Source organism: Carcharhinus amblyrhynchos, chromosome 3, assembly GCF_965287045.1.
Source record: "Carcharhinus amblyrhynchos chromosome 3, sCarAmb.v2.hapA, whole genome shotgun sequence".
Taxonomy (NCBI): domain Eukaryota; kingdom Metazoa; phylum Chordata; class Chondrichthyes; order Carcharhiniformes; family Carcharhinidae; genus Carcharhinus; species Carcharhinus amblyrhynchos.
In genome coordinates, this window is record NC_137326.1 from 63933601 (window position 1) to 63960573 (window position 26973).

The 26973-nt window shown below is 45.5% G+C and overlaps 1 protein-coding gene across 3 annotated transcripts in view; it reads left to right on the plus strand.

The window, feature by feature from the left end:
• ift122 (intraflagellar transport 122 homolog (Chlamydomonas)) overlaps positions 1-26973 on the plus strand; it is a 211307-nt gene that overhangs the window by 129054 nt on the left and 55280 nt on the right. For all 3 annotated transcript variants that reach the window (XR_013886242.1, XM_080184780.1, XM_080184790.1), the window contains exons 19-22: positions 11826-11997; positions 13883-13985; positions 15398-15538; positions 15666-15763. Coding sequence is in view for 2 of the 3 variants with exons in the window: in XM_080184780.1 (XP_080040906.1) it covers positions 11826-11997; positions 13883-13985; positions 15398-15538; positions 15666-15763 (514 nt within the window). In the remaining variant the exon portion in view is untranslated. The remainder of the gene's footprint in view (positions 1-11825; positions 11998-13882; positions 13986-15397; positions 15539-15665; positions 15764-26973) is intronic.

A 26973-nucleotide genomic window follows, 5' to 3' on the forward strand; every position in this document is an offset into this window, starting at 1 on the left:
TGTATTGATTCACTGGTGCCTCCTGTTCCACTGTTGTGTTTATTCACTGGTATTGTTTACTCCATGAGCGAAGTAATGCACTGGTGCCTTCCATTCCTGTATCATATTTATTCATTGTTGTCTTCTCTTACACTACCATATTTATTCACTGGTGCATTTTGTTCCACGAGCATATTTATTCACTGGCTCCCCCCTGTTCAACTATCATATTTATTCACTTGTGCGACTGTTCTAATAATAGGGGGGCTTTGCTGGGTCAATATATTTGGTGATGGAGTAAAGGCCTGGGAAGGATGCTCTGTTGAAGGGTCAGTGCAGTCTTGATGGGCTGAATGGCCTCCTTCTGCACTGTAGGGATTCTAGAAACTATCATCTTTATTACCTGCTGCCTTTTTAATTATCGTATTTATTCACAGGTGCCTCCTGTTGGACCATCCTATTTGTTTACTAGTGCCTTCTATACCACTATTGTATTTATTCACACTAGTACCTTTTCCTCCACCAATTTATTTCCTTGCACCTTTTATTCCATAATCATACTTATTCCCTTGTGTCTTCTGTTCCATCATTGTATACATGCACTGGTGCCTTCTGTTTCACTATCTATTTATTGAATAGTGCATTTTGCTCCACTCACGTATTTATTTCCTGATGCCTTCTTTTCAAATATCGCATTTATTTCCTGGTGCCATCTGGTCAACCATTGTATTCATCCACTAGTACCCTCTTTTCCAGTATCACATTCATCCCCTGGTGCCTTTTGCTCCACTATCACATTTGTTCATTGGTGGTTTCTGTTCCAGTGTTGTACTTATTCCCTGACTCATTCTGTTCCAATAATTTATTCACATGTTCCTCCTGTTGTACTATTGTATGTTTACACTGGTGCCTTTTATTCCACTAAGATATTTTTTCAATGGTGTATTCTTTTCAGTTGTTGGTAGTTGAACATACGGGAGGCACGGTAGCACAGTGCTTAACACTGCTGCCTCACAGCGGCAGGGACCTGGTTTAATTACAGCTTTAACTGTCTATGTCGAGGTTGCACGTTCTACCTGTGCCTGTGTGGGTTTCCTTCGGGTGCTCCGGTTTCCTCCCACAGCCCAAAGGTGTGCAGGTTAGGCGGATTGGCCTGTTAAATTGTTAGTGTCCATAGATGTTTAAATTAAGTTGATTACCCATGGCAAATGTGCATGGTTATGGGGATAGGGTGGGAGTGGGATGGGTATAATGCTCCTTCTGAGAATCACTGCAAACTCAGTAGGCCAAATGCTCTCTTTCTGCACTGATTCTATGAACAAGCATATTTATACTCTGATACCTCCTATTCCACTAACATGGTTATTCACTAGTGCCTTCTTTTCAACTATTGCATTTATTCACTGGTGCTTTCGTTTCAACTAACGTTTTTATTTACTGGCCCCTTCTGTACAACTATTCTATTTATTTAGTCATCCATTCTGTTCCTATATCTTATTCATTTACTACAACTTTCTGCTCTGCTAACGCATTTATCCACTCGTGCCTTTTGCTCCACTAATGTATTGATTCACTGGTGCCTCCTGTTCCATTATTGTATTTATTCATTGGTATTGTTTACTCCATGAGCGAAGTAATGCACTGGTGCCTTCTATTCCTGTAGCATATTTATTCATTGTTGTCTTCTCTTACACTACCATATTTATTCACTGGTGCATTTTGCTCCACGAGCATATTTATTCACTGGCTCCCCCTTGTTCAACTGTCATATTTTTTCGCTTGTGCGACTGTTCTAATAATAGAATTTATTTACCGTTGTTTTGCAACACTAATGTATTGATTCACCAGTGCCTTCTGCTCCAGTAACAGATTTATTAACTGATGTCCGCTGTTCCATTATCATATTTATGCAATGGTATCTCCTGTTCAACTATTGCATTTATTCACTGGTGCCTTCTATCCATTAATATATTCATTCACTGGTATCCATTGTACAACTATTGTGTTTATTCACTGGTCTCTGCTATTCAACTTGTGTATTTATTCATTCGTGTCTTCTGTACTACTATCATATTTATTCACTTTTGTCTTTTGCTCGACAAATATATTTATTCACTGGCACCCTTTGTTCCACTACTGTATCTATTCCCTGCTACCTTCTGTTCCACCCTGGTATTCGTGCAAAGTTGCCTCCAGTTCTGCTAACTTACCTATTCACTGATGCCTTGTCTTCCAGTATCATATTTATTCACTACTGCTTTCTTGTCCTAGTTCTATAGAAGTGGATGACACAGTGGCACACTGGCAGCGCCCAGCAGGCATTCCTGTGGTGTCCTAACACCCTGCTAATGGTGCCAGGTAGGCACTGCCCAGATAGCTCTGCCAGGCTATGCCCCATTTGATTTGATTTATTATTGTCACATGTGTTAACATATAGTGAAAAGTATTGTTTCTTGCTCACTCTACAAACAAAGCATATCCTTCATAGAGAAGGATATGAGAGCGTGCAGAATGTAATGAGAGTATAAGATAAAATTAGAAGATCTGCTAGACACGGCTTGCAAGAAGTTGCCTCGCGCCAGTGCCATCTTGGTTCAATGGCCTCCGACACCACCTCACCACCCCCCCGCAGCATGACCATCGCGCCATATCTCAGCTAGTGAAGCCCTGTACTGATTTTTGCGCCACACCCAAAGGCTTCTGTACACTCGAATTTGAATGAGTGCTAGCCGGTTCATGCCATTAGAAAGGGGCCAGGAGACTCGCACACTGTTTGGTGCCAGGCACGAAACCAATTTTTAGGCCAGCATGCTTTCTCCAGGAATGGCGCAATCTGTGCAAGACAAGGCCAGGTCAGAGAATTGTCTCCACTGTTGCCTTCTGTTCCACTATCATATTTATTCTCATTCCTTTTGCTTCACTAATCTATTGATTCACTGGTCTTCCTGTTTCACAATTTATTCACTGGTGCCTTCTATTACACTAATGTATTTATTTACTGATGCCTTCTGTTCCCCTATCACGAAACCAATTTTTAGGCCAGCATGCTTTCTTCAGGAATGGCGCAATCTGTGCAAGAAATAGCCAGGTCAAAGAATTGTCCCCACTGTTGCCTTCTGTTCCACTATCGTATTTATTCTCGTTCCTTTTGCTTTATTAATCTATTGATTCACTGGTGCATCCTGTTTCACTAATGCATCTATTCGCTGGCACCTTCCATCATACTAATGTATTTATTTACTGATGCCTTCTGTTCCACTATCTTATTTATTCGTTGGTGGCTTTTCTCCCACTATTGTATTTATTCAATGGAGGCTTCTGCTCAATATCATATTTATTCACTGGTGGTAATTGTTCCAATAATGTATTTATTCATTGGTGTCTGTTGTTGCACTAACATTTTTATTCATTGGACTGAAAAATTTCACAAGGTCACAACAGCGATAAAACAGGAGTGGTCTGTGCCAGTCTCTAAGGTGCCTTTAAGGTTCCATATTGCAGTCCACCCATCCACTCTCAAGTCACTTTTTTAAGAGTTGGGAGTTCCACGTCAGTACAAGAGGGGTGCTCGGCTTCCAGTGCCTTTTCACAAGGGCCCCCCAATCTCAGTGCAAAGGGAGATTCCCTCTCTTCCCCAGATGGACACTGGGACCTCCCCCTCATCCCCTAACGGGGCATGTTTCCCCATCACTGCGCCGTCATAGGTTGCTGACATAAAGGCTGTCCTGATGGCTGACCCCCGACCGTCATAACCCCTGACGTGATGCACCCCTGCAGAGCCCACCCCATTGTAGGCCCCACTCAGGCCTTATCCACTTAGCACTGCTTCTGGCACACTGGCAGTGCCTGACTGGCACTGTCGGAGTATCTGGTGGACCGGCTTGTGTGCGACGTTCTCTTGCCAGGTGGACACTGCCTGGCTATGCCCCTGACCACCCAGGGGGCTTCAATGGCCCCCGAGCCCTCTGCATAAATATTCTACTAGTGGAGACCTATACTAATTCTAGCTGTTATCATGTCATGCTCAAAGCCTGGAGATTTCCGTGCACTGAGATTTGAATAGGCTAAGCATATTTAAATACTACTTTGAATATGCTAATTGGCCTCGCACCCTTACTGGCGCGATCCAGTTTGCACCATTCGAAAGAGGCCAGTAGACTTCAAATCGTTTTTAGGCTCTCGTGCTTTTCTTTGGATTTTGGTACAATTTACGCCAAGCATGGCCAGGTGCCTTCTGTTTCACTTAAATATTTATTGTTGCTTTCGTTTCCACTAATGTATTTATTCACTGGTGTCATTTGTTCCACTAACATATTTATTCACAGCTGCCTTCTGTTTGACTATCCTATTTATTCTAAGAATAAAGAACAATACAACACAGGAATAGGCCCTTCAGCTCTCCAAGCCTGTGCCGATCATGATGCCTGCTCAAGCTAAAACCACATGCAATTACGGAGTCTGTATCCTCCATTTCCATCCTATTCATGCATTTGTCTAGATGCCTTTTAAATGCTGCTATCGTACCTGCTCCCACACCTCCCCGGGTGGCACATTCTAAATATTTACCACCCTCTGTAAAAAAAAAAACTCCTGCTCATCTCCTCTAAACTTTTCCCTATGCACCTTAGACCTATGTTGCCTAGTACTTGACTTTTCTAGCCTAGGAAAGAGCATCTGACCATCCACTCTGTCCATGCCACTCATAATCTTGTAAACCTCTATCGGGTTGCTATTCCATTGTTCCAATGAGAACAAACCAAGTCTTTCCAACCTCTCCTCATAGATAATACCCTCCAGACCAGGTAACATCCTGGTAAATCTCTTCTGTACCCTCTCCAATGTTTCCATATTCCTCTGGTAGTATGGTGACCAAAATTATACGCAATATTCCAAATGAGGCCCAACTAAGGTTCTGTACAGCTGCAGCATAGCCTGCCAGTTTTTATACTCTGTGCCCTGACCGATGAAGGTAAACATGCCATATGCTTTCTTGATTACTTTATCACCTGCATTGTCGCTTTCAGTGATCAGTGGACATGTTTGCCCAGATCTCTCTGCCTGTCAGTACTCTTTAAGGATTCTACCATTTACTAAGGATGCATTAGATCTTCCAAAATGTATTACCTCACATTTGTCCAGATTAAACTCCATCTGCCATTTCTCCACCCAAGTCTCCAACTGGTCTATATCTTGCTGTATCTCTGACAACCTTCTTCATTATTTGCAACTCCACCAATTTTTGTGTTGTCTGCGAACTTACTAATCAGACCAATTACGTTTTACTCCAAATCATTTACGTATACTATGAACAACAAAGGTTCCAGAAATGATCCCTGTGGACTACTGCTAGTCCAGCCTTCCGTTCAGAAAAGCACTCCTTTACTGCTACCCTCTGTCTTCTATGGCCAAGCCAATTCTGTATCCATTTTGCCAGCTCTCCTCTGATCCCGTGTGACTTCATCTTTCGTACTAGTCTACTATGAGGTACCTTGTCAAAGGCTTTACTGAAATCCATATATACAACAGCCACTACCTTTCCCTCATCTATCATACTCGTCACTTCCTCAAAAAACGTGATCAAGTTAGTGAGGCATGACCCTCCCTTCACAAAACGATGCTGTCTATCACTAATGAGTCCATTTGTTTCCAAATGTGAGTAAAATGTGTCCCTAAGAATCTTTTCCAATGATTTCCCTACCACTGATGTAAGGCTCATTGGCGTATAATTTCTGGGATTATTCCTGCTGTCCTTCTTAAATAATGGAACAACTTTGGCTACAGATGAAATTCCAGAGGACTGGAGAATAGCCAATGAGGATACAAAGGTTTCTGTCAAGGTCCCAGCAATTTCCTCCCTTGCCTCCCTCAGTATTATGGGATAGATCCCATCAGGCCCTGGGGACTTATCTACTTTAATGCTTTTTAAGGCATTGATGTTGTCTGTTCCACCCAAGTATTTATTCACTGGAGCCTTTTACTCCACCCTCAGTTTTATTCACTGCTGCTTTCTTTTCCACATCATATCATTTACTGGAGTCTTCTGTTGTATTAATGTATGTATTCACCAGTGTCTTTTTTTTCCACTATTGTGTTCATTTACTGATTCTTTCTGTACCACTAATGTATTTATTCTCTGGCGCAATCTGTTTTACTATTATATTTATTTATTTGAACCTTCTGCTGCTGTATTTACATAGAAACTAAAAGCAGGAGTAGCCCATTCAGCCCTTCTTCATTTCTGCTCTGCCATTCATTTTGATCATGGCTGATGATTAAATTCAAGATCCTGAGCCTGACCCCCATATCCCTTGATTCCTTTAGCCCCAAGAGTTATATCTAATTTTTTTCTTGAAATCAGGGAATATTTTAGCCTCAACTACATTCTGTGGTAGTGAATTCCTCACATTCACTACCCTCTGGATGAAAAGATTTCTCCTCCCCTCAGTTCTAAAAGGCTTATCCCTAATCCTCAAGCTATGACCCCTACTTCTGGACTCCCCCACCATTGGAAACATTCTTTCTGAATGTACCCTTTTTAACCCTGTTAGAATTTTATAAATTTCTATGAGATCTTCCTCGCTCTTCTAAACTCCAGTGTATATAATCCTAACTGACTTAGTCAGTCCTCATATGACAGACTTGTCTTCCAAGGAATTAGTCTGGTAAACCTTCGCTGTACTTCCTCTATAGCAAGGACGTCCTTCCTGAGATAAGGATACCAAAACTGCACACAATACTCCAGGTGTCGCCTCACCAACGCCCTATACAATTAAAGCAAAATATCCCTATCCCTATACTCAAATCCTCTCGCTATGAAGGCCATCATACAATTTACCTTCTTTACTTTTAGCTACTGATGCACAAGGACACCAAGGTCTCGCTTTGTATCCACATCTCTCAATTTACAGCCATTCAAGTAATAATCTTTTGTCCTGTTATTGTTACCAAAGTGGAAAACCTCACATTTATCCACATTATACTGCATCTGCCATGCAGATGCCCACATACTTAGCCTGGTGAAATCAGGCTGAAGCACCTCTGCATCCTCCCCACAGCCCACCCTCCCACCCAACTTTGTATCATCTGCAGATTTGGAGACAAAACATTCAGTTCCCTCTTCCAAATCATTAATATATAATGTGAACAGTTGGGGTCCTAGCACAGATTATTCACTCGTGCCTTCTGTCGCAGTAACGATTTTGACGACTGGTGTCTTCTCCTCCAGTATTGTCTTATTTCCCTAATGCCTTTTGTTCCACCAATGTCTTATGAATGAAAGCAAACGGACTTCCTGTCATTTTCTTTGACACTCGAAAAGATAACGCTAATGAACCCTGTAAAGTCCACCTAACCATCAACTGATGAGATATGCCAAAATTGTGAATTCTGCCCTTGAGGCGAGTTGAAGAATGGTTTGAATTAGTCACCCTCACATGTTGATATTTTCCAGCCAATGTCCCAGAATTTACCATCCCATTCCTGGGTCTGTCCTGTCCCACCGCAGAACTGATCGATCAGATCGGCGCAGTGGTTTATCGTCAGGAAATAGTGGATCTTGAAATCCTCAACATTCCCTCTGGACCCAATGATGTCTAATTGCATCAAGTCTCACATGGTCAAGGAAGCCTTTTGTTTGTACCTTATATTGCCTTTAGCTGATACCATTTGACAGAAGCAAAGGTGCCCCAGATAGGAGACACTGATGTCCATTATCAGGAGTGTCTGCTAACTGAGTCCTGAAGAAGATAGCTTCCAGATGGGCCTGAGGCAGCTGATTAGAGAACTAAGAAGGGCAAACCTACTTTAGCTCATCCTCATCAATCTACCAATCACAGGTGCATTTGTCCATGACAGTATTGGGAGGAGTGTTCATTGTGTCCTGTGGAGTCAAAGCCTGTCTCCACAATGCAGATACTTTTGATTGTGTTGTGTAGCAGTATCACAGTACTAAATGGGATTAATTCAGAACAGATCAGGTATCCTAAACTGAGTATCATGAGGTGCTGTGAGCCATCAACAGCAGCAGATTTGTATTTGGCCAAAACTTGCAACCTCGTGGCCTGGCATATCACCATTTCCATCAAACCAGGGGATCGTTCCTTGTTCAATGAGAAGTATAGGAGAGAATGCCAGGTGTGGCACCAGGCATGCTTGAAAATAACCTTCCAACCGGGTGTATCTACAATGTACGGCTACATGCCTCTGAACAGCAGACACAGAATGTAGAGCTCAGCAAACCCACAGATCAATGAACCAGATCCCCCAAAGTTCTGTAGTCCTGTAAAGTTCAGTGGTGAATGGTGTGGGCAACTATTCAATTAACTGGAGGTGGAGGGTCCACAAATATCCCCATCCCCAGTTACGGGAATATCAGTCCAGCCTTTCAGTATAAAAGACAAGGCAGCATTATTTGCAACCATCTTCAACCAGAAGTGCTGAATGAATGATCCATCTCAGCCTCCTCTAGAGGTTCCTATATCACTGATGTCAGTTTTCAGTCAATTCAATTCCATGTGTATGATATCAATAAATAACTCAAGACACTTGGCACCGCAAAGCCTGTTGGCCCTGACAATAATCTGCCATTGTGTGGAGCACTTGTGCTCCTGAACTAGCTGCACCCCTTAGCAGGTTGTTCCACTAGAGCTGCAACATTGTCATCTATCTGGCAATGAAAATTGCCCTGGTTTGCCTTGTATAGAAAAAGCAGGACAAATCCAACCCAGTGAATTACAGCTCCTTCAGTCTACTCTCAATATCAGCCTCGTAATGGAAGGTGTCATTGACAGTATTATTAAACAAGACTTACTCATCAATAACCTATAAGCCTACTTGTGGCATTAATACTTTCAAAATAAATCACACAGTTAATGTCTTAGGATCAGCCTTCCTCAGCTTCAATGACCTTCCCTCTATCATAAGTTCAAAAGTGGAAATGTTTGCTGATGATTGCACAATGTTCATTACAATTTTCAGACAACATTGTCTGTACCCTTAAGACTTGATTAGCTGTAAAGACTCACATTTCAATAAGTATTCTGTAAATTGAGTTTGTGCCTTTATATTGCCCTGTTTGTGAAAGGATCGCCCGCTCACCTGACGAAGGAGCAGCAAGCACCCTGAAATCTGGTGGCATTTGCTACCAAATAATCCTGTTGGACTTTAACCTGGTGTTGTAAGACTTCTTACTGTGTTTACCCCAGTCCAACGCCGGCACCTCCACATCACTTTATCACCAAGCTAAGGGATCAATCCTGGTTCAATGAAAAGTGCAAGAGGGCATGCCAGGAGCAACACCAGGCATACCTAAAAATGAGATGTCAACCTGGTGAAATTACAGCACAGGACTACTTGCGTGTCAAACATCATAAGCAGCACGTAATAGACAGAGCTAATCAATCCCACAAATGATGAATCAGGTCTAAGCTCTGCGGTCCTTCCACATCCAATCATGAATGGTGGTGGATAATTGAAAAACTACTGGAGGAGAAGGCAGCACAAATATCTCTGTCCTTAATGATGGAGAAGCTCAGAAGTGTCGAGTGGGTGACCCATCTCAGCCTCCTCTGGAGATCCCCAACATCACAGATGCCAGTCTTTAGCCAATTCTATTCACTCCACATGTATCAAGAAAAGCTGAAGGCACTGGCTACTGCAAAGGCTACAGGTCCTGACAGTATCCAGCAATAATACTGAAGTATTTGCTCCAAAACTTGCCACACCCTGAGCCAAGCAGTCCTAGCACAGCTACAACACTGGCGTCTACCCAACATGGTGGAAACAAAAAACAGGGAAGATCTAACCTGGCCAATTACTGTCCCACCAGTCTACTCTTGATTGTCAGTAAAGTGATGGAAGGGATCATCAACAATGCAATCAAGCAGCACTTACTCAGCAATAACCTTATTACTAATGCTCAGTTTGAGTTCCACCAAGGCCGCTCAGCTCCTGACTTAATTCCAAACTTGGTTCAGACGTGGACCAAAGAGGTGACTCCAGAGTTGAGGTGAGAGCAACATTAAGACAGCATTTGGCCAAGTGTGGCATTAGACCTAGCAGATCTGAAGTTTGTGGAATTCAGAAAAAAACTCTTCACAGATTGGATTAATATCTAACACAAAGGAGGATGGTTCTGGTGAAAATCAATCATCTCAACTCCAGGACATCACTGCAGGAGTTCCTTAGGATCCTTAGGGTAGTGTCCTAGGCTCAACCATCTTCAGCTGCTTCATTAATTACGTTCTTTCCACTATAAGGTCAGAAGTGGGAACGGTTGCAGATGATTGCACAATGTTTAGTACCATTCACGACTCCTCAGATACTAAAGATGTTTATGCCCAAATGCAACAAAACCTGGACAATACCTAGGCTTGGGCTGACAAGTGGTAAATGACATTTTTGCCACACAAGTGCCAGACAATTACCATCTTCAAAGAGAGAATCTAACAGTTCCCTTTGATATTCAATGGTATTACCATTGCTGAACGCCCCCCAGTGTCAACGTCCTGGAGGTTACCATTGACCAGAAACTGAACTGGACCTGCCATATAAATACTGTGGTTACCAGAACAGATCAGAGACTCGGAATCCTGTGATGGGTAACTCACCTCCTGCCTCCCCAAAGCCTGTCCACCATCAATAAAGCACAATTAATGTGATGGAATACTCCACTTGCCTGGATGGCACTCAAGAAGCTAGACACCATCGAGGACAACGCATTCCACTTGATTACTACCCCTTCTACAAAAATTCAATCCCTCTACCACTGATGGACAGTGGCGACATTGTATACCATCTACAAGATGCACTGCAGCAACTCATCAAAGCTCCTGCCAAACATATGACCCAACCATTCAGAAGGACAAGGGTCACTGTCACTGGATCAAAATCTTGAAACTCCTTCCTAACAGCACTTGTGTGTACCTACATCACATGGATTGCAGCAGTTCAGGAAAGCAGCTCACCAGTATCTTTGGAAGGGAAAATGAAATGGGCGATAAGTGCTAGTCTAGCCAGTGATGCCCACATTCTGTGAATGAATTTGAAAAAAGCACTGATTCAGAAACACCTTAATTCATTGGTGCCTACTTGTTGTGCTGATAAGTTCTTTAGCGTCCTTTTAATAGTTGCGAGTGAGACAGACAAAGATAGAAAATGCTGAAAATCTCAGCAAATCTGACAGCACCTGGAGAGAGAATAGAACCAAATTTACGAGTCTCTCCACAGATGCTGTCAAACCTGTTGAGATTTCCAGCACTTCCTGTTTTTGTTTCAGATTCCAGCATCCACAGTATTTTGCCTTGACACACACTGGCCAAACCTCAAGCCCACAAGACATACACACGCACCATCTCAAAAACCCACAGACACACACTGACCAAACCTCAAACATGCAGACACATACACTTCCAAATCTCAAATATGCAGACACACGTTCCAAATCTCAAACATGCAGACACACATTGTCCAAACTTCAAACATGCACAGACACACACTGTCCAAACCTCGAACATGCACAGACACACACTGTCCAAATTTCAAACCCACACAAACACAGACTGACCAAACCTCAAATCAACAGACACACACATTGTTCAAACATCAAAAACACACACACAATCCAAATCTCAAACACACACACACTCACACAAAATGCAAACCTCAAACATAGACACACAGTGACCAAACATCAAGCCCACACCGATACATACTGACCACATCATATAACAGTACAGATAATTGTGGACCAAACCATGAAGGAACACAGGTACGTGTGCATATCTTTTTCATACTGTGTACCAAAATACCATGAACCAGAATGGTAAACTGTTTGTTTACTTGCACAGGTTAATTGATGTAGCTCGAAAACTGGACAAGGCCCAGCGGGAACCCCTATCAAAATGTGCCTATTTTTTAAAGAAGCTACAGCATCCTGGATATGCTGCAGAAACGTACATGAAAATGGGAGATCTTGAGGCTCAAGTCCTGCTGCATGTGGAGACCAGGCACTGGGAGGAGGTAAGGATGTTTGCAAACTGGCCATGTTGAAAATCAATTGCATGAGTCAGCACAAATAGTTTCTCCAAGGCAGACCTGTATGTTTGTAACATAGATGTATGATTATTATGGGTTTATGAGCTACTAGTGCTTTTACCAATGCTCACCACTGACTTTGTTCATGTTGTTGTGAAAAGAGGTTACATTAATAATAAAATAATAGGAATCTGTAGTCTTAAAAAAAACAAAAGTTATGAGAAAACCTGGATAGCCTTATATTAGTTCTGCAGAATTTTGGGCATAAAACAAAATATTTACAAATTTGATCTAAGTCAGATAACATTTGGTTGGCTGGTGCAAGAAATAGAAACGTCACATAAGTGCCATAGGAAGGCCTCTTCTGAGGTTGAAGTTAAGGAATTTTGGGGGAAGAATTGACCTGGCCACTTGACATAGCCAGGTTATAAATGAGCTTCAGGAAGATTTACTCTGTTCAATATTTCTAGTGAAGTCATGAACACATTTAAAAAGTAAAAGTTCTCAGGGAAACCTCATGGGTCCAGTTATGGTGTAGATGCAGACAACTCCATCCCCCAAAGCAATTTTTTCTATTTTGTTGGGACATTGGCTTATTCCTCCACCATTATTTGATATTGTTGATTCACAATTATTCAGGGTTTCAGGTGGTCAGATAAGATATTAGTTGATCTTTTTCCCACTAAGTGTGACAACTTTCATTTGTGCTATTGCTATAGAATCATAGAAAAGGTACAGTGCAGAAGAGGCCAGTCAGCCTATTGTACCTGCACCAACCAAAAAAGAAATTAGCTGTCCATCCTTTCTAATCCTTCTACCAATCACACTCAATCTATGCCACCTGGTAACTGACCCCTCAGCTGGGGGAAACAGGTCTTTATTGTCAATCCTGTATAGGCTCATCAGAAGTTTGTACACCTCAATTAGATTCCTCTCTCCGCTTCCTCTGTTCTAAGGAAAACCCTAGTCTATCCAATCTATCCTCTTAGCTGCAGTTTTCAAGCCTCGGCAAAAATCTTGTAAATCTCCTTTGTACTTTCTCCAGGGTAATTACGTCCTAGTAATTTGGCGACCAGAACTGTACCAAAATTCCAGTTGTGACCTAATCAGCATTTTATAAGGTTCCATCATGCCTGCTTTTGTATTCAATACCTTGCCCAATAAAGGAAAGCATTCACGTGCATTCTTGATCACCCTGTCCACCTGTCCTGCTCCTTCAAGGACCTATGGACATTTACTCCAAGGTCTCTCACTTCCTCAACCCCTCTCAATATTTTCCCATTTATTGATTATTCCCCTTGATTTCTTTGCCTTCCCAAATACAGTACCAGACACCTTTACAGATTGAATTCTATTTGCCACTTCTCTGCCCACTCAACCAAACCATGAACATCATTCTGTAGTCAACAGCTACCCTCTTCACCATCAACTACATGGTCAGTTTTATGTCATCTGCAAAGTTCTCAATCATGCCTCCCATATTTAAGTCTAACACACAGCCCCGTTGATTCCCTCGCTCAGAAACCCCTATCTTTGTAATAAAACCAAAATACTGTGGATGTTGGAATCTGAAACAAAAACAGAAAATCTTAGCAGGTCTGACAGCATCTGTGGGGAGAGAATAGAGCCAACATTTTGAGTCTGGATGTCCCTTTGTCAGAGCTGGACCCCTGTCTTTACCCACGTGCTGCTTCAGCCTTCCATAAGTAACCGATCAGGGCAGTGCTAAGCAATGTCCAACTCTTGACAGTAAGAAGTCACTCAACACCAGATTAAAGTCCAACAGATTTATTTGGTAGCACAATCCACAAGCTTTCGAAGTGCTAGCTTTGTTCCTCCTTACATGGGTTTTTGGCTTTTTTCTACTCAGGCCTTCACTTTGGTGTCTAGGCACCCAGAATTCAAGGATGCTGTGTATGTGCCATATGCACAGTGGCTGGCAGAAAATGACCAGTTTGAAGAAGCCCAAAAAGGTGAGAATTAATTAAATCAGTTGGTGTAAAGTCAGGGCTTAGCCATGTTCAGGTAAGAAAACAAATATGAAACAAATCTGCACTCACTGTTGCTATATTTTTCTATGATGGGTAAAATAGAAGTTTGTGAGCAAATTCTTCTGTGGAAGTTTGCACATGAGAAATTGTTCTGCTGCTTGACTGGAAATGTTTGAAAAAACAGCTTAAAATCAGTGTCTGGTTTTGTCTCTGAACCTCCTTGGATATGCTGTCAGTGTCCAATGAACCTGATTAGAAATGGGCAAGGACATTAACACTGAGACTTTCCTGTCAGTCATATGAAGGATGGAACTTGTTATATATTTATGTAGTTGGATAATTGCTTTAGGGTCAAGTCACTTGGCTTGATAGTGATGTCATTAGGGTATTTCAGAAGCTTCTGCTTTTTGTGTTCTGTACAGGCAACAGCCCTTACAATAAACCTAGAATAAAATCATAGATTCCCTAAAGTGCAGAAAGAGGCCATTTGGCCCATCAAGTCTGTACTGACCACAAATCCACCCAGGCCCTATCCCTTAACCCCTATTTACTCTTGTTAGTCCCCCTGACACTAAAGGGCAATTTGGCATGGCCAATCAACCTAACTCACGCACCTTTGTATTGGGAGGAAACCGGACACACGGAGGAAACCCACACAAACATTGGGAGAATGTGCAAACTCCACACAGACAGTCACCCAAGGCTGGAATTGAAACTGAGTCCCTGGCGGTGTGAGGCAGCTGTGGTAATCATTATGTCACCATGCTGTCCCAAATCTGTTGCATGTTGGCTTTGAATCCACCTGTACAAACCACATCCTTTTGTTTAAAACCCACATCCCCTAATATAGCTAGGATATTACAGAATTTCCATTCACTCAAATATAACATTGTAAGTTCCTTCTTTCTTCACCTCTTATAACATGGGTAATGTCTGAGGATCACCCTCGAATAAAAGCATGAGGTGAAGTTGCCTATTCTGAGTGGTCCTGTATCCCAGGTTCAGTTGGAATCACACAGGAGTGGAAACTATGACATTGAGCGAGATAAAGCATGCAATCCTCTGTGCAGGGCTCCCTAGGGAGGAGGAACAGAGAAGCGGTCTGAGGACTGAATCCCTTCCTTCGCTATGATGGGAAAACACTAAATTTAGCAATGAAATAGAAAGATATGCACTGAAGATATGCCTCTGTTACCATGGCCAACTGCTGGCCCAATCCTAATGCTGCCCCAGAATTGCAATGGGATCAGTACTGGAGGACACCAAAAGGTTTGGCACGTTCTGACAATTTTCAGGGCAGCAGTGAACAGCTTGCTAATTATGCTTATGTTATAAAAGATCTCTACATTCACTAATTTCTGATGATATTTTGGGTTCCTTCGCTTTGCTCACAGCATTTCATAAGGCTGGTCGGCAAGATGAAGCAGTGAAGGTTCTGGAACAGCTGACCCACAATGCAGTTTTGGAAAGTCGGTTCAATGATGCTGCCTATTATTATTGGATGTTGTCTATGCAATGCCTGGATATAGCTCGAGGTAAGACCACTGATATTATTGATTATTCTGATGTAAATTTTAACAGTTAACATCTGTATGAAATTTAGTTTGTTTACATTTAATTGGATAATAAGATTTTTAAAAACTATTTGCATATGATCAACAGAAAATGCAGAGAAGCAACTAGAGATGCTTAAAATGTTTCACCATTTCCAGCACCTGGCAGAACTCTACCATGCGTACCACTCAATCCAGAGATACACGGTAAGAAAGTGCTCAGAAGGACTTTCCAAGAATACGATTCTCTCTCATATCTGCTTTCCAAGATTTATTGTGAGTCAGTTTTTAGGCAGCACTTTGCAAACTCACCATCCAATGTATGGCTTGGCAGCTAAATGCAGCCCACAAAGCACCTAAATGCAGCCCCTGACGCTAGTTTACAAAATGCCAGTCAAACAGGTAAGTTTGAATGGAAGAATCTGCACGGAGCTACTCCTCCAATCACATGTCTTTTCCCATGTTTACTGCTGATCAGAAAATGTGGGGGAGAAGTGGTCTATGATTGGAGGAGGAGCAAACACAAGTGGTGGAGAGTTTGGGAATTGAGGACTGGGGAACCAACAAGCAGGGCCTGGGGAGTTGAGTATAGGGAATGATGGTGCCAGGGAGCACCCAAGTCTGAATGAGTGAGCAACTGGAGAGTATATGAAGGAGAGTATGAGGACGGGAGGGAAGAATGCAGAGTATGAGGACAGGAGGGCGGAATGCAGAGTATGAGGACAGGAGGGCGGAATGCAGAGTATGAGGAGAGTGTGGAGGATGAGAGAGGGTTGACTGACTGTGTGGGGGTTGGTGAGAGTGTGTGGGGGGTATAGTGAGAGTGTGTGGGGGGTATAGTGACAGTGTGTGGGGGTAGTGAGTGAGTGTGTGTCGGGGGCAGTGAGAGAGTGTGTGCGTGCGGGGCAGTGAGAGAGAGTGTGCGTGTGGGGCAGTGAGAGAGTGCGTGCGTGTGGGGCAGTGAGAGAGTGTACGTGTGTGCGGGGCAGTGAAAGAGTGCGTGCGTGTGGGGCAGTGAGAGAGTGTGCGTGCGTGCGGGGCAGTGAGAGAGTGAGAGAGTGTGCGTGCATGCGGGGCAGTGAGAGAGTGTGCGTGCGTGCGGGGCAGTGAGAGAGTGTGCGTGCGTGCGGGGCAGTGAGAGAGTGTGCGTGCGTGCGGGGCAGTGAGAGAGTGTGCGTGCGTGCGGGGCAGTGAGAGAGCGTGCGTGCGGGGCAGTGAGAGAGTGTGCGTGCGTGCGGGGCAGTGAGAGAGTGTGCGTGCGTGCGGGGCAGTGAGAGAGCGTGCGTGCGGGGCAGTGAGAGAGCGTGCGTGCGGGGCAGTGAGAGAGTGTGCGTGCGTGCGGGGCAGTGAGAGAGTGAGAGAGTGTGCGTGCGTGCGGGGCAGTGAGAGAGTGTGCGTGCGTGCGGGGCAGTGAGAGAGTGTGCGTGCGTGCGGGGCAGTGAGAGAGTGTGCGTGCGTGCGGGGCAGTGAGAGAGTGTGCGTGCGTGCGGGGCAGTGAGAGAGTGTGCGTGCGTGCGGGGCAGTGAGAGAGCGTGCGTGCGGGGCAGTGAGAGAGTGTGCGTGAGTGCGGGGCAGTGAGAGAGTGTGCGTGCGTGCGGGGCAGTGAGAGAGCGTGCGTGCGGGGCAGTGAGAGAGCGTGCGTGCGGGGCAGTGAGAGAGTGTGCGTGCGTGCGGGGCAGTGAGAGAGTGTGCGTGCGTGCGGGGCAGTGAGAGAGTGTGCGTGCGTGCGGGGCAGTGAGAGAGTGTGCGTGCGTGCGGGGCAGTGAGAGAGTGTGCGTGCGTGCGGGGCAGTGAGAGAGTGTGCGTGCGTGCGGGGCAGTGAGAGTATGCGTGCGTGCGGGGCAGTGAGAGAGTGTGCGTGCATGCGGGGCAGTGAGAGTATGCGTGCGTGCGGGGCAGTGAGAGAGCGTGCGTGCGGGGCAGTGAGAGAGTGTGCGTGCGTGCGGGGCAGTGAGAGAGTGTGCGTGCGTGCGGGGCAGTGAGAGAGTGTGCGTGCGTGCGGGGCAGTGAGAGAGTGTGCGTGCGTGCGGGGCAGTGAGAGAGTGTGCGTGCGTGCGGGGCAGTGAGAGAGTGTGCGTGCGTGCGGGGCAGTGAGAGTATGCGTGCGTGCGGGGCAGTGAGAGAGTGTGCGTGCATGCGGGGCAGTGAGAGTATGCGTGCGTGCGTGCGGGGCAGTGAGAGAGTGTGCGTGCGTGCGGGGCAGTGAAAGAGTGTGCGTGCGTGTGGGGCAGTGAGAGAGTGTGTGTGCATGCGGGGCAGTGAGAGTATGCGTACGTGCGGGGCAGTGAGAGAGTATGCGTGCGTGCGGGGCAGTGAGAGAGCGCGTGCATGTGGGGCAGTGAGAGAGCGCGTGCATGTGGGGCAGTGAGAATGTGCGTTCCTGTGGGCAGTGAGTGAGCGTGGGGGAGATTATGAGTGAATGTGGAAAGTGAGAGTGAGGGAATGCAAGAGAGTGGGAGCTGGTGTGAGAGAGTGATGGGTGTTGAGATAGTGTGTGAGTTTGAGCAAGTGTGGAGGGTGAGACAGTGTGAGAGATTGTGAGGGGTACTAAGTGTGAGGGCAGATTACTGGGACTCTACATAGGTAGAGTATCCCAGCCCTCCCCCCTCCTCTAACCTAAAAAAGGGAGAGAGAGAAGGGCTCTGTCTGAGAGCAGGTAAGACTGCTTTTGTTTTTGTGTGTGCTGTAAGGGCGTTGGCTCACAGGGCCAAAGAGATAAGGTAAGTTATAAGTTTTTTTGTACTTTTTCCTCTGGGTTGCTGTAAGGGGCAAGTATGGGTGTGAGACCTGTATGTTGTTGCCAATGCAACATGTGGGAGGTCTTGGAAGCTCCTGGTCTACCAGACATCCACACCTGTGCTCGGTGTGTGGAGCTGCAGACCCTACGGAACCAGGTTAAGGAGCTGCAAATGCAGCTCGAGGACCTTTGGCTCATTCGGGAGAGTGAGGAGGTTATAGATAGGAGCTATCAGCAAGTAGTCACACCAGGGCAACGGGAAGAGGGCACTTGGGTAGCTATTAGGAAGGGGAAACCACGGGTGATGGAGAGCACACCGGTGGATGTCCCCCTTCAAAATAAGTACTCCGGCCTGAGTACTACTGGGGGGGACAGCTCATCTGAGGGAGGAAGCGGTGGCCAGGTCTCTGGAGCTGAGCCAGTAAGTCAAAAAATCAAAAAAGAGAGCAGAAAGGTAGTATTAATAGGGGACTCCACAGTGAGGGGGGCGGACAGGCGTTTTTGTGGACGTAGACCGGAGTCGCGGATGGTGGTTTGTCTCCCTGGAGCTGGGATCCGGGATGTCTCTGGGCGTGTCCCAGACATCCTGAAAGGGGAGGGTGAGGAACCAGAGGTTGTAGTGCATATAGGTACTACTGACGTAGGCAAGAAGAGGGAGGCACTCATGAAAAGGGACTATAGGGAACTGGGTAGGCAGCTGAAGAAGAGAAAAGCGAAGGTAGTAATCTCAGGATTGCTGCCTGTGCCACGGGAGAATGAGGGAAGAAATGAAATGAGATGGAGGCTGAATGCGTGGCTGAGGGACTGGTGTCGAGGGCAGGGATTTCGGTTCCTAGATCACTGGGACCTCTTTAGGGGTAGGTGGGACCTGTACAGTAAGGACGGGTGGCACTTAAATCCCAGGGGGACTAATATCTTGGCGGGAAGACTGGCTAAGGCTACCGGGGGGACTTTAAACTAGAAAGGATGGGGGGAGGGAATTGTGATGGGGAAACTGGGACGGAGGAGGTTAGCTCCCAGATAGGGGAGGACCGCAGGCAGAATGGGAGGGAGGTTAGACAGGGGGTGGAGAAGGGAAATGCCCAGACTGAGGGGCTGAGGTGTATATATTTTAATGCAAGGAGTGTAGTGAATAAGGTAGATGAGCTTAGGGCGTGGATTGCTGCTTGGGATTGTGATGTGGTGGCCATTACGGAGACTTGGATGTCTCAGGGACAGGACTGGGTACTTCAGGTGCCAGGTTTCAGATGCTTCAGGAAGGACAGGGAGGATGGCAGAAGAGGTGGTGGAGTGGCACTGTTGATCAGGGACAGTGTCATGGCTGCAGAGAAAGAGGATGCCGTGGAGGGACTATCTACAGAGTCTCTGTGGGTGGAAGTTACGAACAGCAAAGGGTCGAAAACTTTGCTGGGTGTATTCTATAGGCCACCCAATAGTGACAGGGAAGTTGAAGTGCAGATAGGGAAACAGATTCTGGAGAGATGTATTAATAACAGAGTTGTCGTGATGGGAGACTTCAATTTCCCAAACATCGACTGGAATATCCCTAGGGTAAGGGGTTTGGATGGGGAGGAGTTTGTTAGGTGTGTTCAGGAAGGTTTCCTGACACAGTATGTGGATAAGCCTACGAGGGGAGAGGCTGTACTTGACCTGGTACTGGCGAATGAACCAGGGCAGGTGATGGATCTCTCGGTAGGAGAGCATCTTGGGAATGGTGACCATAATTCTATCTCCTTCACAATTGCATTGGAACGAGATAGGATCAGGCAGGCTAGGAAGGTGTTTGTCTGGAGTAAGGGGAGATACGAAGAAGTCAGGAAGTTACTTGGACAAATAAACTGGAAGGAGGCGTTTTTAGGGAAAAGTACTGAAGGAAGGTGGCGGATATTCAAGGAATGTTTGTCTGGAGCTATGCATGACAACGTTCCGATGAGACAAGGGGGTTTTAGTAGGTTGCGGGAACCGTGATGCACGAAGGCTGTGTTGAACCTAGTCAGGAGGAAAGGGAAGGTGTACAAAAGGTTCAGGGAACTAGGAGAGGTTAAGGATCTTGAGGAGTATAAGGACTGTAGAAAGGAGCTTAAAAGGGAAATTAGGAGAGCCAGAAGGGGTCATGAGAAGACCTTGGCGGGTAAGATTAAGGAGAATCCCAAGGCCTTCTATAAATATGTGAAAGGTAAAAGGATGAGAAGAGAAGGGATAGGACCTATAAAAGGTGAAGGGGGAAAGGTCTGTGTGGAACCAGAAGAAATGGCAGAGGTGCTTAATGAGTACTTTGCCTCAGTATTCACGGTGGAAGCTGATCTGGGAGATTTTGCCACGGATTTGCAGCAGATGGAAAAGATTGAGTTTGTGGATATTAAGGTGGAGGATGTGTTAGAACTTTTGAATTCTATCAAGATAGATAAGTCGCCAGGACCAGATGGGATGTACCCCAGGATACTGTGGGAGGCGAGGGAAGTGATTGCAGAGCCCCTGGCGATGATCTTTGCGTCGTCAGTGGAGACGGGAGAGGTTCCGGAAGATTGGAGGATTGCGGATGTAGTCCCTATTTTCAAGAAAGGGAACAGAGATAGCCCGGGAAATTACCGACCGGTGAGTCTGACCTCAGTGGTTGGTAAGCTGATGGAAAGGCTTCTGAGGGACAAGATTTACGAGCATTTGGAGAGGTTTGACATGATCAGGAATAGTCAGCATGGATTTGTCAAGGGCAGGTCGTGCCTTACGAGCCTAGTTGAGTTCTTCGATAACGTGACTGAACACATTGACGAAGGAAGTGCCATGGACTTGGTGTACATGGACTTCAGCAAGGCGTTTGATAAGGTCCCCCATGCAAGACTTCTTGAGAAGGTGAGAGGGCATGGGATCCGAGGGCCTTTGGCCTTGTGGATCCAGAACTGGCTTGCCTGCAGAAGGCAGAGAGTGGTTGTGGATGGGTCTTTTTCTGAATGGAGGTCAGTCACCAGTGGAGTGCCCCAGGGATCTGTTCTAGGACCCTTGCTGTTTGTCATTTTCATAAATGACCTGGATGAGGAAGTGGAGGGATGGGTAAGTAAGTTCGCTGATAACACGAAGGTCGGTGGTGTTGTGGATGGTCTGGAAGGATGTCAAAAGTTGCAGCAGGACATAAATAGGATGCAGGACTGTGCGGAGAAGTGGCAGATGGACTTCAACGCGGATAAATGCGTAGTCGTCCATTTTGGCAGAACCAACATAGAACATAGAACATTACAGCGCAGAACAGGCCCTTCGGCCCACGATGTTGCGCCGACCAGCTTTTAAAAAAAAACACTAACCCACTAATCTAAACCAATCCCATTTCGTCCATAAACCTATCCACAGATCTCTTAAACGCCCCCAAACTAGGCGCATTTACAACTGCAGCTGGCAGGGCATTCCAGTCCCTCACCACCCTCTGGGTAAAGAACCTACCCCTGACATGAGTCCTATAACTACCCCCCCTTAATTTAAAGCCGTGCCCCCTCGTGCTAGCTTTCTCCATCCTAGGAAAAAGGCTATCACTATCCACCCTGTCTAAACCTCTAATTATCTTATATGTTTCAATAAGGTCCCCTCTTAGCCGCCTTCTTTCCAGCGAAAACAACCCCAAATCTCTCAGTCTCTCCTCATAGGATCTCCCCTCCATACCAGGCAACATCCTGGTAAACCTCCTCTGCACCCTCTCCAAAGCCTCTACATCCTTCCTGTAATGTGGGGACCAGAACTGCACACAATACTCCAAGTGCGGCCGCACCAGAGTTGTGTACAGTTGCATCATGACGCTGCGACTCCTAAATTCAATCCCCCTACCAATAAACGCCAAGACACCGTATGCCTTCTTAACAACCTTATCTACTTGATTCCCAACTTTCAGGGATCTATGTACACATACACCTAGATCCCTCTGCTCCTCCACACTATTCAAAGTCCTCCCGTTAGCCCTATACTCAACACATCTGTTACTCCTACCGAAATGAATTACCTCACACTTCTCCACATTAAACTCCATCCGCCACCTCGCGGCCCAGCTCTGCAACCTTTCTAAGTCACCCTGCAAACTATGACACCCTTCCTCACAATCTACCACACCTCCGACTTTGGTGTCATCAGCAAACTTACTAATCCACCCAACTATACCCTCATCCAGATCATTAATAAAAATTACAAACAGCAGTGGCCCCAAAACAGATCCCTGAGGCACACCACTCGTAACCGAACTCCATGACGAATATTTACCATCAACCACCACCCTCTGTCTCCTATCTGCTAGCCAATTCCTGATCCAATTACCTAGATCACCCCCAATCGCATACATCTGCATTTTCTGCAGAAGCCTACCATGGTGAACCTTATCAAACGCCTTACTAAAATCCATATACACCACGTCAACTGCCTTACCCCTATCCACCTCTTTGGTCACTTTCTCAAAGAACTCGATAAGGTTAGTAAGGCATGACCTACCCGCTACAAAACCATGCTGACTGTCTCTAATCAATTCATTACTCTCCAAATAACTATAAATCCTGTCTCTAATAATCCTTTCCAAAACCTTACCCACCACAGAAGTAAGACTCACCGGTCTATAATTCCCAGGGAAGTCTCTGCTCCCCTTCTTAAACAATGGGACAACATTTGCTGTCCTCCAATCTTCCGGTACTATACCAGAGACCAACGGGATGAACGAGTACACTATCAAGGGCAGGAGTCTTAGTAGTGTTGAAGAGCAGAAGGATCTTGGGGTCCGGGTCCACAGGACTCTTAAATCGGCCTCGCAGGTGGAAGAGGTGGTCAAGAAGGCGTATGGAGTACTGGCCTTCATAAATCGAGGGATTGAGTTTAGGAGTCGGGAGGTAATGCTGCAACTTTATAAGACCCTTGTCAGGCCTCATTTGGAGCCCTGTGCGCAGTTCTGGTCGCCTCACTATAGGAAAGACGTAGAAGCTATTGAAAGGGTACAGAGGAGATTTACAAGGATGTTGCCTGGACTGGGAGGCATGCCTTATGAAGTTAGGTTGAGGGAGTTGGGTCTCTTTTCCCTGGAGAGACGAAGGTTGAGAGGTGACCTGATAGAAGTTTATAAAATGTTGAGAGGAATAGATAGGGTGGATTCTCAGAGGCTATTTCCCCGGGTTGAAATGGTCGCTACGAGAGGACACAGATTTAAGGTGCGGGCAGGAAAGTACAGAAGTGATGTTAGGGGTAAGTTTTTCACTCAGAGGGTGGTGAGTGAATGGAATCGGCTGCCGTCAGTGGTGGTGGAGGCGAACTCGCTGGGGTCTTTTAAAAGACTTCTGGATGAGTATATGGGGTTTTATGGGATTGGGGGTTATAGATAGGTCTATAGATTGGTAGGTGTTGATGTGATCGGTGCAACTCGCGAGCCGAAGGGCCTGTTTGTGCTGTAGTGTTCTATGTTCTATGTTCTATATTAGAGAATGTGGGCGCTGAGAGAGTGCAAGGGAGGGGTGAGAGAACGTTGGTGGATGAAGGAGTGTGGAAGGTGAGGTGAGTGAGTGTAGCAGTGTTCAGAAAACATTGGGGGTGTGAGTGAGTATGGGGGTGGATAGAAAGTGTTCCAAGGGTCAGAGAGTATTATGGGAGTGGTTAGACAATGTGCCAATGTGAGTGAATCTGGGTGTGGGGTATGAATGTGGAAGCGGAATGTGTCTATTTATCTGGTTCACTCCCAGTACTCTCACTCACCCTCATCCATTCACGCCATCATGCATTCTCTCCCACTGCCAATGTAAGGAAGGTGACTGAGTCACCTCAGCCTGAGAGCGAGTTCACACTCTCACCCTCTTAGACTCTAATACTGACTTTTATTTGTTACTCATTGTTTTTTTTTGCGCAGCAAGTTTTGTTTTCATACTTCAATTGTTTTTTGAAATTCGTGTTTAATGTTGTGCCAAACTTTACCTTTGCAAAATGCCCTTGAGTGAGAAAATGATAAGGTTGGACTAGCTTGATGTACAAGGGAACACCACCACCTTGAAGGTTCCACTCCAAGTCACTTACCATTCTTACTTGGAAATACATCTCTGTTCCCTTAATATTGCTGGAACAAAATCCTGGAACTCCCTCCTAACAACACTGTGGGTGTACCTACACCGCAGGGACAGCAGCAGTTCAAGAAGGCAGCTCATTACCATCTTCTCAAGGATAAATAGGGATGGGCTATAGATGCTGGTCTAGCCAGCAACACCTACATCCCATAAACGAATAATAAAAGCCTGTGGACTGCTAAACTTTGGCTAAAAGTTAGCCCAGAATGGCAGTCAGATGTATTCCTTTTATAAACAGAAGTTAATTTTCATTGAAAGATTTTATTCAATTCCTTCGTGCAAAACAGATCAGAGTATTGGTTTGCCTTTTATACACCTCAGTTTTTAACACACTTTCATCTACTCTAAAAGATAATACACATCTTTCCTGCAGCCTGTCCTCATATTTTAACTCTTGCGCTCAATATTAGTCTGGTGAATCTGCACCTTGCCTCTCCCCTCCTTGCCTCCATCCCCTCCCCTACCCTTGCCTCCCTCCCCCTTCAAGCCAAGTGCCTTAACTATCTGTATCTCTGTTCAGAAGGCGTTTGACAAGGTGCCTCACAAGAGGTTATTACAGAAGGTCAGGGGGCATGGAGTTGGGGGTAGGGTGTTAGCGTGGATAGAGGATTGGCTGTCAAATAGGAAGCAGAGAGTGGGGGTCAATGGGTGCTATTCAGATTGGCGGTTGGTGACTAGTGGAGTGCCCCAGGGGTCGGTGCTGGGGCCTCAGCTATTTACCATTTATATAGATGATCTGGAGGAGGGAACCGAGTGTATGGTGTCGAAATTTGCTGATGACACCAAGATTGGTGGAACGACAAATTGTGCGGAGGGTGTGGAGAGTCTGCAGAAGGATCTAGATAGGCTGGGCGAATGGGCCAGGAACTGGCAAATGGAATTTAATGTTGGCAAATGTGAGGTTGTCCACTTTGGTAGGAATAATGGTAGGAAGGATTATTACTTACGTGGCGAAAAACTGCAGCATGCGACGGTGCAGAGGGACCTCAGGGTCCTTGTGCATGAGTCGCAAAAACCCAGCCTGCAGGTGCAGCAGGTGGTCAGGAAGGCGAATGGGATGCTGGCCTTCATAGCGAGGGGGATTGAATATAAAAGTAGGGAGGTCTTGCTGCGGCTGTATAGGGCACTGGTGAGGCCGCAGCTGGAGTACTGTGTGCAGTTTTGGTCGCCGCACTTACGCAAGGATATTTTGGCCTTGGAGGGAGTGCAGAGGAGGTTTACTAGGCTGATACCGGAGTTGAGGGGGTTGAACTATGAGGAGAGGCTGAATAAACTAGGCTTGTACTTGTTAGAGTTTAGAAGAATGAGGGGAGATCTCATTGAGACATATAAGATGATGAATGGGATGGATAGGATAGAGGTGGAGAGGCTCTTCCCGCTCAGAAAGGACAGTAGGACTAGAGGGCACAGCCTCAAGACAAGGGGGGGCGCGGTTTAGAACGGAGTTGAGGAGGAACTTCTTCACTCAAAGGGTGGTGAATCTCTGGAATTCTCTGCCCGTTGAAGTGGTGGAGGCTGCCTCGCTAAATATTTTTAAGACGCGGGTTGATAGGTTTTTGATAGGCAAGGGGATTAAGGGTTATGGGGAGAGGGCGGGAATGTGGAACTGAGACACGACAGATCAGCCATGATCTTATTGAATGGCGGGGCAGGCTCGAGGGGCTAGATGGCTTACTCCTGCTCCTATTTCTTATGTTCTTATGTTCTGCCATTCACATATTCTGATCTCTTAATGGACATTTTTAGCACCTCTCTCAGCCATCTTCATCCTCATTTACATTCTCTTTGTCCTTTTATAAACACTTCCAACCTCATAGCATAATTCTTCTCTGATTTTCTTTGCCCTTAACTTTGACGAAGTGTCATGCAGACTCAAAACGTTAGCTCTATTCTCTCTCCACAGTTGCTATCAGACCTGCTGAGATTTTACTGCAAGTTAACAGTGATTTGTATTTATATAACACTTCTATGTCTTCAGTTGTCTTGGGTATAAACTCTGGAATTCTTTTCCTACACCTCTATTTTTCTATTTTATTTCCCTCTTTTAAGACACTTCCAAAAACCTACCTCTTTGACCAAGTCTTTGGTCATCTGTCTAGTGTCAATATTTTGTTTTATCTGTCCTCTTGTGAAGCACCTTGGGACAGTTCCAGCATTATATCCCAACCTTTGTACTCTATACCTCATCCAATAAAGGAAACCATTCTATATGCTTTCTTCGCCATCTTATCCATCTGTCCTGCTATCTTCGTGGACCTATCAAAGTGCCGTGATCCAGATCGTGCTGTTAGGCCCATGAAAACCATTCCAGCTCTCTCACCAAAAGTGCTGTTTTTCAGGAAAATTCCACTTAAGGTAACTATTTAATTTCTCCACCCATTTCCTTGTTCTCCATTGTAAGTTCTCCTGTCACCACGTGTAACGGACCCACATTTGTCCTTGTTAATTTTTTCCTTCTCACATACTTAAAGATGCCTTTAAAATCCACCTTTATGCCCCTCGTTATTTTGCATTGTATTCTCTTTTCTTTAATCAGTTTTTTGATCCTCCTTCCCTCGCCCTACACTCAACCTTGGGACACCTGGATGATAAAGACACCTATGTCAGACTCCTAT